Below are 13,940 nucleotides of genomic sequence, written 5' to 3' on the forward strand. Positions count from 1 at the left end.
GGCCACCCGAAACTTCTGCCCATTACAGGTTTTCTGTTATGTTAGGTCATGAAGTTATTCTTAACGCACAGTGCTGGAGTCAGTAAATCGTGACTTGTAAAAATGGCTTCTCTGGTAAATACTCATAAGGCTGAAGTCACAAAGCTTTGCCTAAGGATAAGGATCTTAACTTTCAGCCATATAACTTTCATTTTCTATTTGACTGGACACAGCTGAAAAATAACTGCCATTTTTTTACCTTTTTGAACATAGCTAAAAATAACTGTAATTTTTTTAAATTAGGGATCCTCATCATGGCAAGTTGGGGTTTGTTCACAGTCCTGCTACGTTAGGCTCATAACAAAAACTTTAAGACCTATGTCTCACGTGTAGTTTTGTCCGTCATGGACAAAAAGAGTTTGTTATTGTAACGGATCAACCAGCACCCCGACCGGGCACCTCCGTTGACGGATGCTCCTATTGCTTTCCGAGGGCTCCAAGTACTCCACCAGACACCATACCCACCTCAGACCCCACAAACCGCCGCAGCTTGGTTAGGGTCTCACCGTCTCTTACCCACCCTGGACCTATGACAAGGCTCCAGGGTCCCGTGGGTGAACCTCTCTTTCCCCAGAGAGGGCAGCAGGAACAAGCTCTACACAAGATATTACAAGAGCTTAGTGATTGTCCAAGGGAGTATTGAGGACCATAGCAATCCTTTGTAGAAGATTCCCCCAATGAGAGACAGAACTCTAGATTGAGGGTGAACTAACTCTTTATTGAACCAGAAACAGACTTTTATACAGTTTTCCCCCACAAGGTTACCACCCAGGTGGACCTTATTGAGAACAGGCCCTGACATTCACAATCCACATACACATATACATCCCATAATAGTTTATCTCAAGGCAGACCGAACAATGTGAGGTCATTAACATTCAACAAAGGGACAGGTAAACTTTAACACAATACACATTCCATTTCAATACACAAACAATAGGGAAGCCTGTCTGGCATGCAGGGACATGGAATACACACATTATCTAGGAGTCAGACTTCATGGCAATTGTCTATAACAGTCTAAGTCTCCCAGTGTAAAATAGGATTAAATCTTCATATTTCTATATGAAGATATTGCTGACAAATATCGCTGTCCCATCTGAAGCAGTTTAAACCATTAAGTACTGTATCTGCTCCTCACCTCCAGTGATGGTGAATACCGTCACAGTTATAAAAGGGAAAACTTATCCCATAAAATAATTCTATACTTGCTCTACTGAAAATGTGGTATATTGTCTGTCCTGTCCTTGCGGCCTCCATTATGTAGGCTGCACAATACATACTCTAAGAAAATGTTTTGGAGAACACCGCAGGTCCATTGATACTTGCAAGGACGAACATAGTGTTCCCAGACACTACCAAATATCACACAAAATCTACCACTGGTCTAAAAGTATGGGTTATTGAATCCATCCCCACTACTTTCCCTGAGGCAGAAAGTTTTTTACGCCTCTACCGCAGAGAAACCTACTGGATATACGCTCTTGGTGTTTTATCGCCAGGAGGGATCAACGAAGAATTAGAAATAAACAGTTTATTATAATTCCTCCCGCCCCCAGATGTCAATCTGGTCCATAGTTACTTTTATACAGTACAGGCATACCCCGCTTTAAGTACACTCACTTTAAGTACACTCGCGAGTAAGGACACAGCTTGTTCAGCTTGGCATGACACTACTCCCGGTTTTTAACATTGGCGTCTATAGGAAATCTTGGTCAGCTTGACATGGCACTGCTCCCAAACCATAAGTGACAGGGATACCAAACTTAGGGAGCACCGAGAGGGGACCTAGGACTACAACATATCCTGTTTGTGGCTGGCCAGCTTTCCTAGGTAATCTACTATGTCATAGTCCTTGATCCCCTTAACATGCTCCCCAAGCTTGGTGTCCTTGTCACATGGTTTGGGAGCAATGCCATGTCAAGCTGACCAAGATTTCCTATGGTGTATTTACATGCATTGAGAAATGAAAAAAGGTATTGCTTCACTTTAAGTACATTTTCGTTTTACATACATGCTCTGGTCCCATTGTGTACTAAAAGTGGGGTATGCCTGTATATATTTTTCGCTTGTGTATGATTATTAACACCAATACAGAGCCATTCTAGGACCATAATAGTTTTTTTTCTCCTCTTAATTATTTATTTTTGGTTTTAATCCCTCAGTTTTATTCCCTTCTATTCTTTTTTATTCCTTTTAACTGTATAATTTTTCTCTCTATTTAAATTGTCCATATACGATCGATCATGATAGATACAGATAAGATGCCAACATGTACTGTATGCCTGCTCCTACCCTCGTCCTTCCTTCCCCTTGTTGTCTTCTGACCAGCAGGCAGAAAGTAATTATCCAGCCCCACCCATCTCCGGCCCCATTTGTCTTTATAGTTCAATGGATCCTCAGTGGGCGGAGGTCTGATGAAGGAGCTGCGCATGCTCCGAAACATGTTACCGCCCACCCGCTTTTGACAATCAGCTGCGTGAGTTCCAGGGTGGTTACCGGAAGCCCGACCACGCTGTGTGCACGCCGACACATGCAGCAGTCTCCCGGGCACTGGATTACCGGGCATCGGCTCCTCTGGCTTCTAAGACATGCTGTTTTGATTTTAACTTCCTTTAAGTTATTTTAATCTCTCTATGCTCCAATAAATGGTCTATATTGCACTTAGAGGCGCCTTGCTCTTCTCCATGTTTCCACAGAGCCGCTTCTCCTCTCAGGTGCTGCCCATGTGCATGCAGATCTACATAATTCGTTGGATCCAGGGCTCTACCCCACGGAAGCGCCCACATATACACACTTTTATCTGTATATTTCAATTAAACTAACTGAAGAGTAATGACTGAGGATCAAGAACAATATAACTCAATATTAGGGTCAGGCTGCTTTCAGGGGATTCCTCAACGGCGAATAACCCCAAGAGCAGTGGCAAACCCTCTAATAACAACAGATTACAAATGGCAAACTTTATACCGGATTGGTTACCGATTCACTTAGGTTTTGCTTTATGAGTCCAAGCAGGAGAACAGAGGAATGACCCTCTCTTATGTCAGACCTCTCTCTTCTGTCCCCTGACACCACAGGCCCACAAACTATAGACACTGCATCCAGTTCAGTGATCCATGGCCTAACTCCTAAGGCAAACCACCCATCTAGTGCATCACATAGCCCTGGGTACGTGTGCATGCCCGTATGGCATCATTTTCTTCAGTCCCAAAGAGGACAAGGCCTTGAATTTCAAGCTAGCCACTTTCCGTTGGTGCACTTAGGTATCCTGCTTGGTAGAGTACAATTGTAGTATACTGGCAGTATGTGGGTAAAAAGGCGGACACTGTAACTGCTCAACAGGGAGTAAATGTGACCCAGGTTCTGGCAAGTGTGGGCAAAGTGAACAACATTGTCTGTAAGCAGTGTCCTTGTGTTCTGCAAATGGGCAAGTGCCCATTTACCAATCCTGCCGTCAATGCTAAGCGAGATGTCCTGGAACAAGGCAGGCTCTTAAGGTAACACGACTGGTTATCTCAACTCTGGAACACTTCATGCCATCGGTGCAGGTGCCTCTGGAGATGCGCTGGAGATCCCCTCTCAGACTGGATGTACCCCGACTGGCCGTGGATGCCTGGAAGGTTTATATGCTGACCTGGGAGAGAACACCTCTCCCCTAGGTCTGGTCTTCTCCCTTGCCTTGTGGTGTCTGACTAGCCCCAGGGAGACAAGATGGTGCCCTTTCCTTTCTTTAATCCTGAGGGCAGCTGGTCTGTGTAGTTCTGTCCCTATAGAAAGCTATAGGGCCGTTTTATAATGGGAACTACATGTCCCAAGATGCATTGCTGCAGTACTACTTGAGTGTCATTGGTTCTCCCCTGCCATTTGTACAGAAAATACCGTGCAGTTTTAGGCCCTTACCCCTGTAAGACCAACAAAAATTGAGGAAAGAAAAAGATGGGGCTTTGCAGGCCGGTGGGAGCAGAAGGATCAGAAGCAAAACCAATATTTGTAAAACCAAAATTACATTTTATTGATAAACATAGAATAAAAATACGCATGGACAACCATGCATTCTTGGAAATGACAGACTAACATATATTGGTAAAAACATATAAAGTCACTAGCAATACAGAAACAATCCCCAAGGGGGATATGACCACAAACGCCTGTGTAGGATGGAAGATGGGTCTCAAGTTGGATTCGGTCAAATATAGGTCCCCAGCAAGCCGACGCGTTTCGCTCAAGGCTTCCTCAGGGCCTGAGAGACCATAACAGACCGGTGTTTCCTTTTTGGTAGTGACTCATACTAAGCGACAAGGTTGTAGTGATGACGGATGCTGTTTGGAAGATATTGCTTCCGTATTTCCAATATAAATTCTTATATAGATATCATAGACAATTAGTTGCACTGGATCCGATACTTTAGAGTCCCAACTGCGTCACCAATGGCAAGGCTTATGGGTTTACCTTTACTATAACCTCTTGAACAGAAAGTCGCATTTAGAAAGGCAACAATCCTCTCCTTAGCGCCTTTCCAATTTTATATAACTGTGTATGTTCACCATTAGGTGTGATAGATCTACGTCTACACAGGAGTGGCTTCAAATATGGCAGGAGTCAACCTTCTCTTTGCGATTCAAGAGATGCTAGTGTTCATGGTCTAGAAGCCCTAGAGGGTGGCAGTAAATGACCTCTTCTTAATGTATGGAGTGCTCCAGGCAGGAAAGGGGGTGCATATAGGGACAATTGGTCCTGGGCTAATTAGCCCTTCATCTTCAGATTGCTAGACAGCCTGCCTCAAGATGAAGGGCTAATTAGCCCAGGACCAATTGTCCCTATATGCACCCCCTTTCCTGCCTGGAGTACTCCATACATTAAGAAGAGGTCATTTACTGTCACCCTCTAGGGCTCCTTCTGCTCCCACCGGCCTGCAAAGCCCCATCTTTTTCTTTCCTCAATTTTTGTTCTCCCCTGCCAATGAGGAAGCAGGGGAGGGAGCAGGGTGAGCAGCTCTGTGTGTTGGAGGGAGGGGGAAATTACCACGCAGAAGCAGACAGGCTGTGTCTCTCCCTGAGGCTGTGTGTGTGAGTGAATTCCAGTGGCAGCCAGAGGGAGATGCAGGCCCGCAAGGCACCCGCTACACACTCCTCCCACCAAAGAACCTCTGGTCCCCCCCAAAGGAAGTTACAGTCTTTGAGCTGGTATATGCTTTCCAATACACGTGGAGGGAAGCAGGTTAATGTACACAGGAAAACAAACAATTTACATTTGCATAAGAACGTGGCAGAGGAACCTCCGACCAATTAGCATAGGAAGGAAGGTTGTGCTGCCTACAGGCCATCTTGATTGGAATGGCCAAGCTAAGTGTGCCAGGGGATAAGTTAGGGTTGCCCTTCACCAAATCTGTGGTGAGAAGGTCAGGCTCTGCAAGCGTCCTTCTAGAACTTCTGAAAGACCTCCTCAGAGCTTTTACCCAATGCATCATAGGTTAGTATTGGGCGGGTAAATAACCCTTCCCGCTCTCTGTTTTTTAGGCTCCTGCGTTACAGGCTTACTGGCCTCTTCCTCATCCTAAACCATTTCTTTCTCCAGCACATCAGCTTCAGCTTTCTGTTAAACAAAGAAAGGAAAGTCCTCGGGATCTGCTGCCAGCAGGGAAGATTGAGAGTCTTCCAGATCTTCCAGAGGTTCACTCTGAGGCACAAATTCAGGAACCTCTTGCCTGAAAATCATGGTGACTGTCACCTTGGGAGGAAAAGAAGAGGGGGTGGTAAGCCCTGGCATTTAAGATGGCCACAGCCAGTCCATTCAGATCTCTTCATCTTTGTTGTCCTCATCCTTCACATCAGGGGGCACCAACTGAGATCTAGTCACTGGTCGGGAACTCTGGGAGACTGTGGGTGTGGACTGTGAATCTGTCTCTGGTGGCACACAAACTGCTTCTGACAGGGGCAACAGATGTTTGCGATGCCAAGTCATTAGCGGGCCTGTCGAAGATAGTGCTGAGGAGTGGCACTATGTAGATCCTCGAGTGTAGTTGGTACAGCCCTTGAATGGGGAATGGTTCATGGTGGTTTATCCCCATCCAGGGATTCGGTCGCTGTTTCTTTGAGTCAGACTGCTGGTGTCTCCCTTCTGAGGGATCCCTTATATCCCGGATACCCTTGTACCATACTTATTTTGTTCCTTTTCTGCCAATTGGTTATAACCACTGGTATCTGTCTTAAGCAGACACATACCTTGTTTATTCTGTTTTGAACTGACACCAGCTGACAAACTCACTACACCCCCCCCCCCCCGTTATTATCCACGATCTATACACTTGTTGTGCCAAAATACATCGGCCACTGTGAACTACTATCTGTCTCTACAGGGAGTTTGTACACCAGTAGCTCCAGAAGAAGCTTGACTTTCCAAGCGAAACATGTAGGGCATCTGGCTACATGAACCATTCCCCATTCAAGGGCTGTACCAACTACACTCGAGGATCTACATAGTGCCACTCCTCAGCACTATCTTTGAGTTTGTAGGATGTAATGTATAGTATGGTGATACCACTATGTCTTATTTATCATGCAATGATTATTATTTTTTCTTCCTATTATTGATACATATGTAAGTCTTATTGTTCAAGTACACTCTGGTACTCTTTATGTATATTTTGTATGTGCTAAAAGTATTCCCCTTTTGTTAGGGGTTTCCTCTGTTTTTATATGTCAATTAATAAAGTTTTTTTATCTCACCCTTATCTGTGCCTTTAAAGTCCACCAAATTTCTTCCAATGATTTGATACAATTATTAAGGATGTGGCACACTGTCCCTTAATTCCGTTGCGCCCATACTGTGCTGCTGTATTGGTTGCGCATTTTGCTCATTTAGTTAACATCACACTTTAAACAATCATTATACTACCACCAAGTGGCAGGACTACTAACTGCAGTATAGTATATTTGAATAGTTGCAATGTCTGGCTGTAGAACCAGCACTCCAACATAGTGTAGTGCATGCAAATTATAGCTGGTCCAGGGTTAAACCCTAGTCATGGAATCTGGGTCAGGGTTATTAAAGGTTAGGACTGGATGACTCATCCTGGCAGCTCTCTGGTGCCTCCACCTGGTTCTAGAATGTTGGAGAATATTCTAGAAATTAATGGGCGGAAGCTAGGAGGGGGTGCCTTGCCTATTTAGGGGCCCTTAGCCAATCCCCAGGAAGTGGGCCTGGCAGGTAACTATGTAGCCCTTAAATAGGTATGAGCTATGCTAGTCAGGGAGTCAAGTGGAAAATGGAGATGCTGTGCTATGGGAGTCTGTCGGTGGCCCTTGAGGGATTGTTTTTTACCTCGGGCTGGAGCTCAGGTGGCTGGCCTAGAAGGATCCTACCACAGGAGGCTGTTGGAGGAAAGCTTTCTGGAGAGGCAGCAGAAGTAAAGAGAGGCAGAATGAGTAGATCAGCACGGTGCAGGGACAGACAAGGGGAGACTGCCAGCTGTAGAAGGTCTCTCTTGAAGACAGCGGTGTGCCAAGTCTTTATCTAACCTTGTCCTGGGAGGTTTCCAGTGTGTCAGTCGGGTAGATTTGTATATTAAAAAAGAATATTAAAAAAGAATAGCGCACACATGCAAAAGAAATTACTACCAAATTTGAAGACAATCCATAAATAAAAATGGGGATTTGGTCCCACCATATGGCCATATAGTGCTCGAGCCCACCACTACATCAAAGTACCCCATTATCAGTGGGTCCTACACTATCCATGAAAAAGAGATGAATCCAGCCTTTCTAACCCTTGGAGATAATTCTCCTTGCTGGGAAAGATGTGCAAATGCACTACAGGGGACTCCTCCTATATCCACTTGATAGTGGACACCGATAGAGTACAGGTGTGTGTGGGGGGTGGGGTGGGTTGCTCAACCTCGGTAGTCTGGTCAGACCGAATACATAATAAACAAGCTAGCATTTCTTCAGGAAGTAGAGCTGAGACCAGTATCTCCAGGAAAGCAGATGGCGTTGCAGGAAGCAGTTAACTCCAGATGTGCTACTTTTCCCAAAGAACATAGAGTTCCTAGCCTAGGCTGTACGGGGCTGTTGCTGAACCAACTAAAGAGAGTGTTAGTTGCCAAGGAGTAAACCCAGCGGAGCTGTGCTAAGGGAACTTTGTGCAGGAGGAAGAAGTGGAATCTGTAAATAGGGAGGAAGCTGTCCCTGATTATGTTTCTTGCTATCAAGTTGGGCATCCCATAATCCCTAACCCCATCCAAGTTATCATCCCCTATATAAAAACAAAAACAAGCTCAAGGAATGGTTGTAAGAAGGAAATGCTGTATTACTGGCTGTGCAGAAGTGGGGAACCCTGACATCTGCAACTCCTACGGGGGTAGTGCTAACCATTCATGCATCTGCATCAGTGTTTCATCTGTGCCTCCAGCACCATATCATTCAATGACGCTCTATGGCCAAGAATCACGCTGCCACTTCCTGTCCGCACCAAGGCAATTCATGGCACTGGCCATTGGCAGGCAGTATATAGGTATATAGGTATATATATAGGTATATAGACCTACCCCAAGCATTCAAGATTTCAGGTAGGTCAGTAGGTCTGCATACTCAAACATGGTAATCCAGTTTTGGCTACATCTGTAACAATTTTTCTTTCTATCACCAGTACTACGCGAAAAACAGTCCTTACATGATGTTCTACATGGGATTGATGTGTATGATTTATGGGTCCGGACTTGCCCCTCACTTTGCAATGGCCAGCATGCAGGATATGAAGGTTAGTATAGAAATAACATTTAGTTTAAAATAGAAATGAAATGCAAAACATTTGCACTGAGTGCTGCACTGTGCATTCTGCGCCATGATTGGGCAAAGCTTTGTCCAATCAATCAGGGTGCAGTGTAAGCTTGTCGTTAAGAATTGGGCTGGGAAGCCGGCCATGGCGTCCTTAAGAACTGATGAGTCATCAGCTCTCAATGTGTTTCCCTACTGACAGCTGAACAATAAAAAATAATGCTGGTTAAAAAAGAAAAAAAATGGAGTGGGGTCCTTCCGGTCTGGTGTAGATTTGGAGGGGAATCTAGATTTGCCAAAAAAAAATGTGTGGTGTCCATCCCTAAAATCTGTACCAGACCCTTATCCAGGCATGCAGCCTGGTAGGTCCTGAACCATACCAGGCCACATGCCCTGAACATGGGGGGGGGGGGGGGTGAGTGCTTTGGGGTAGGGGGCAGATAGTGGGGTGGGGTGGGGTTTGTTATTGTTGGGTGCCTGTATCCCATTGTTCTATTGTTTCTGTCTGCCTTAAGATCAACCTATTATGGGATGTATATGTGTATGTGAATTGGCTGCTAAGGGGGAGAGGGAGTTGTCCCAAGGTGTATATCTCTTTGTGCCTGTGTTTGAATAAACAGTTTTATTCTGGGTGACTCCAAAACTGGTACTGCCAGTGCCTAGTTCTTGGGGGAACTGTAGCCAGATTCACGGATCTCGTGTTCCAGAGCTTAGGAAGCAGCTTCTTGGTGGAGATACCAAGTCGGGGTGTCGGGTACCGTCACAGGGGTGTTTGGCCCATCCTTAGTCACCAGTTCTGCTTGTGGGCTCCCTGCATTTGATCTACTGACTTTTTGACTATTTCTCTGTGTGGAAGTGGACATGTTGGTGGAGGTAGTGCTTTGTTTCCTCATGATGAAGCTGTTCCTGGATGACTGGCGATCTGATTAATGCACATATCTACATAATGGATGGAGCAGAAGCAAGGAGATCCTTGCTAACAGGCTTGTAAGCAGTGGGATCCTTAAACTGCAAGTTTTCAAGAACAGTTTCCTGTCAAGCAAAAAGAATAGTGAGCAGCACAGCAGTCTCCAAATCTCACTCCAAATCTTCTGAGGTTGTCAGCGTTGGAAGCTTGGAGATCCTTGCATTGCAAGTCCTCAGGTACAACTTCCTCTTCAACAAGAAAAACAACAAGCAGCACAGTAGTGACACCAACAAAAAACTCCAAATCTTGTGAGACCACAAGGCTTGGGAGCAGGGGGGTTCTTGCACTGCAGGTCCTCAGGTACAGCTTCCTCTATAGCAAGGATGTTTGTGAGCAGCACAGTAGTGATGTCACCAACTTTCACTCCAAATCCCTTGAAGCTACCAGGTTTGGAAGTAATCCATTCACTGCAGGTCCCCAGGTGCAGCTTCCTCTCCAGCAAGGAGAATACTGAGCAGCACAGTAGTGACATGAACAGAACTCACTACAAATCTCCAGAGATTACCAGGCATGGAAGCAAGGAGATCCTCACACTGCAGGTCCTCAGGTACAGATTTCTCTCCAGCAAAGAGAACATCGAGCAGCATTTTAGGGACAAATCTCACTTCAAATTTCCTGAGATTATCAGGCTTGGAAACTGGGAGATCCTTGCACAGCAGGTCATCAGGTACAACATCCTTTCCAAAAAGAAGAGTGAGGTGCACAGTGGTGACAACACCATATCTCACTCCAAATTTCCTGAGGCTACCAGGCTTGGAAGCATGAATATTCTTGCACTACAGGTCCTGAGGAACAGTTTCCACTCCAGCAAGGAGAACAGTGAGAAGCACAGGGAGGACATTACCAAATCGCACTCCAAATCTCCAGAGATTACCAGGCTTGGAAGCAGGGAGATCCTTGCACTTCAGGTCCTCAGGTACAGATTCCTGTCCAGCAAAGAGAACAGTGAGCAGCACAGAAGTGACTTCAGCAAATCTCACTCAACCTTCCTTAAATGATCTTACGCTGCAGATTTACAGCTATGAGGGTACAGAGAAATCGTGCCTAGGAATGTGAAACACACTTCTAGTTTTCTAAAGGAATTTAAGACAATGAGTAGATATTTTAGGGCACTGCTTATGCACGATAAAAGTTTAGGTCCACTTTAAGTTACAAATATGCATCAGCATAAGACTTACTAATTAATGGGACTAATAACCCACCCCTAGCAAATTTTGGCTGGGGATACACTTTACTCCTGAATGTTACTTGATATTATCCTCTTGCAGTCCCTGTACAGCAGAGCATGCTATAAGCTATATACAGGGCCATTGCCATTGCGACTAGGGATGATCGAACTTTTGAAAAGTTCGGTTCGACCAGAACACCCGAACTTCCCGAAAGTTTGGCCCGGATTTTAGAACCCCATTGAAATCATTGGGACCCGAACTTCAGTAATCAAAAAACACCATTTTGAAGCCCTAAAACCCAATAAATGCCCCTAAAAAGTGCCTAGGGTTCTGGGTCATGCCCCAGGGACTATTAATCACACAAAAATAAGTTCTTAAAAATTGTCAATTTTGATAGAGAGCAAATTATTGAAAAAATTATTGAAAAAAAAATGAGATTTCTTTGGATTTAGTGTCTGGGGGGTCTAAAAGGTGTACCTGTGAAGTTTCAGCTCTGTAGCATGTCCAGAACCAGAAAAAAAAAAAGTTTGTTTGTATTAGAATTGCAGTAGAGCAGGATAGTGGCTTTGCTATTTTCACACCCAGCTATTTGTTGCAGGCGTTTATAGGGCTTTTTTGTGGACGTGTTTGGAGGCAGGCATGACATCTGAACGTCTGTGTAGGGGTATATATACACACACACACATGTATGTATTTATACACATACACATATATAGGTGTGAAAGTAGCAGAACCCTATTCCTGCGCTAATTAAATAATGAGCAGGCATAGGACTTCGCTCCTATCACACCCAGGCCTCGACAAAACCCGGGCGCCAGGTCGCATTTGCGACTAGAATTAGCAACCTGGCGCCTGGGGTGCCCTGCAGAAGGTGTCCTGTCATTTTTGCACGGAGTGCACGGACTTCCGGGCCGTCCGAAAATTGAGGCCCCGACTTTTCGGCCTACTTGAGATGAGAGGCTTCCAATGGGGAACTGGCGCCCTCTTGTGGTGGCCGGGAGTAATGACTGTTGTAATTACTGTTTCCACTGCCTGCTTGTTCACAATGCATTACCATCTCCCTGTCCAGTTAGTTACCTTTGACAGGGAGTGTGGTTATTTATTATTAATTTAATTTATTTTTTAAATGTAAAAACGAAATAATATTTTTTTCTTTTTTTTTTAATTATTAAAAAAAAAAATAATAATAATAATAATAATAATAATAATTTTTCCTCATCGCCATGCCACAGCCGAAGGCCCCTTTCACACGGGCTGTCTGATCAGGTCAGCCTGTCAGTTTTTCAGGCAGACCTGATCGGACCCTTCATTCTCCTCTATGGAGCAGTAATCTGCCGCCATCTGATCCTGTCTGCCAAAAGCAGACGGATGGTGGTTCTATTTTCTATCCATCCCGTGGATCGGATCAGATGGCATCGGATGGAAAGAGACAGACAGTCTGTTTTCATCCAATTGCGCTAGAAGAGAGTGGGGTTCTAGTCGTATTTATGTGTAAATTTAGTATCCGTTTTATTAAATAAAGCTTGGTTGTTAGTTTAAAAAAAAAAAAAAAACTGGCTCCTAACTTTTTTAGCTGGCTCCTAGATTTCAGGAAAATTTGTCAAGCCCTGATCACACCTATATGTGTGTATGTGTATAAATACATATACTGTAAGTGTGTGTGTATATATACCCCTATACAGAAGTTCAGATGTTATGCCTGCCTCCAGAGACGGCAAAAAATGCCCAAAAAAACGCCTTCTACAAAAAACGCCCAGGTGTGTTGTTGCAGGCGTTTTTTTGGGCATTTTTTGGGCGTCTTTGGAGGCAGGCATAACATATGAACTTCTGTATAGGGGTATATATACACACACACTTATATGTATTTATACACATACACACATATAGGTGTAATAGGAACGAATTCCTATGCCTGCTCATTATTTCATTAGCGCAGGAATAGGGTTCTGCTACTTTCACACCTATATATGTGTATGTGTATATATACATACATGTGTGTGTGTATATATACCCCTACACAGAAGTTCAGATGTCATGCCTGCCTCCAAACACGTCCACAAAAAAGCCCAATAAACGCCTGCTACAAATCGCTTAGGTGTGAAAGTAGCGAAGCCACTATCCTGCTTTATTGCAAATAGTAACAATCTTTTTTCTATGGCTTTCTATGGCGGTCACCCTGACATGGAAGGGTTTGGTCACCCTGCCATAGCAGTCAGAGTCAGTTAACCCTACACTACACTACAGTCCCCCTGACACTTAACACTTTCCCTACAGAAACTAGATTATTAAATCTAACTATAGTGGAAAATAGTACCCTAACTACACTAGATATCCCTTTCCTCACACTAATAATTGCTAAATGACACTTTGAAGCAGGAGTAACAGAACTGCTTCCACTCTCTTCCACAGCCCCTGTATTACAATGTTAGAGATTTGGCGGGGCTATCTTATATACTGGGGGCGTATTCACTACTGATTGACCTCTGGACCCCCTAGTCACTCCAATCACATTCCTAGCATCCTCCTGCCCCCTCAATTGGCTTTTACTGATGGTTCTGGTCCAATCACGGGCTTTTAAAGCCCAGTTCCTGTCCCATTGCATTTTTGTTGGTTCTGGTTGCTGAATTCCGAACTTTTTCAGCAAAAAGTTCGAAATTCGGCCGAATTTCGAACAGTCAATGTTCGGGTCGAACCGATGGGCGACCCGAACCGTTCGATCATCCCTAATTGCGACCCGGACCCCCTCTATGTCTGGATAGAAGCTATATACAGGGCCTATCGCCATTGCGACCCGGACCCCCTGTACGTCTGGAGAGAAGGGCGGTGGGGGCGGTGGCATGTAGAGGAACTGATCCCTCTATGTAGCCACTGAATGCCCGCTTCTTCTTCTTCTCCCTCCTGCAGACATTCAGCGGCTGCAGAGAGAAATGGAAGGCATCGGTTCCTCCACATGCCGCTCCCGCCACCTCCCTATCCCTGCACCCTGCCCCC

General features: G+C 44.8%; 1 protein-coding gene across 1 annotated transcript in view; it reads left to right on the plus strand.

Annotated features, from left to right (window-relative positions):
* The window catches only part of LOC309567503 (ABC-type organic anion transporter ABCA8-like), a 182,005-nt gene that overhangs the window by 106,733 nt on the left and 61,332 nt on the right, over window positions 1-13,940 (plus strand). The window contains exon 23 of the mRNA XM_082272888.1: window positions 8,686-8,796. Within this exon, the coding sequence (XP_082129014.1) occupies window positions 8,686-8,796 (111 nt within the window). The remainder of the gene's footprint in view (window positions 1-8,685; window positions 8,797-13,940) is intronic.

Source organism: Pelophylax lessonae (genome assembly GCF_965119305.1).
Source record: "Pelophylax lessonae genome assembly, chromosome: 11".
Taxonomy (NCBI): Eukaryota; Metazoa; Chordata; class Amphibia; order Anura; family Ranidae; genus Pelophylax; species Pelophylax lessonae.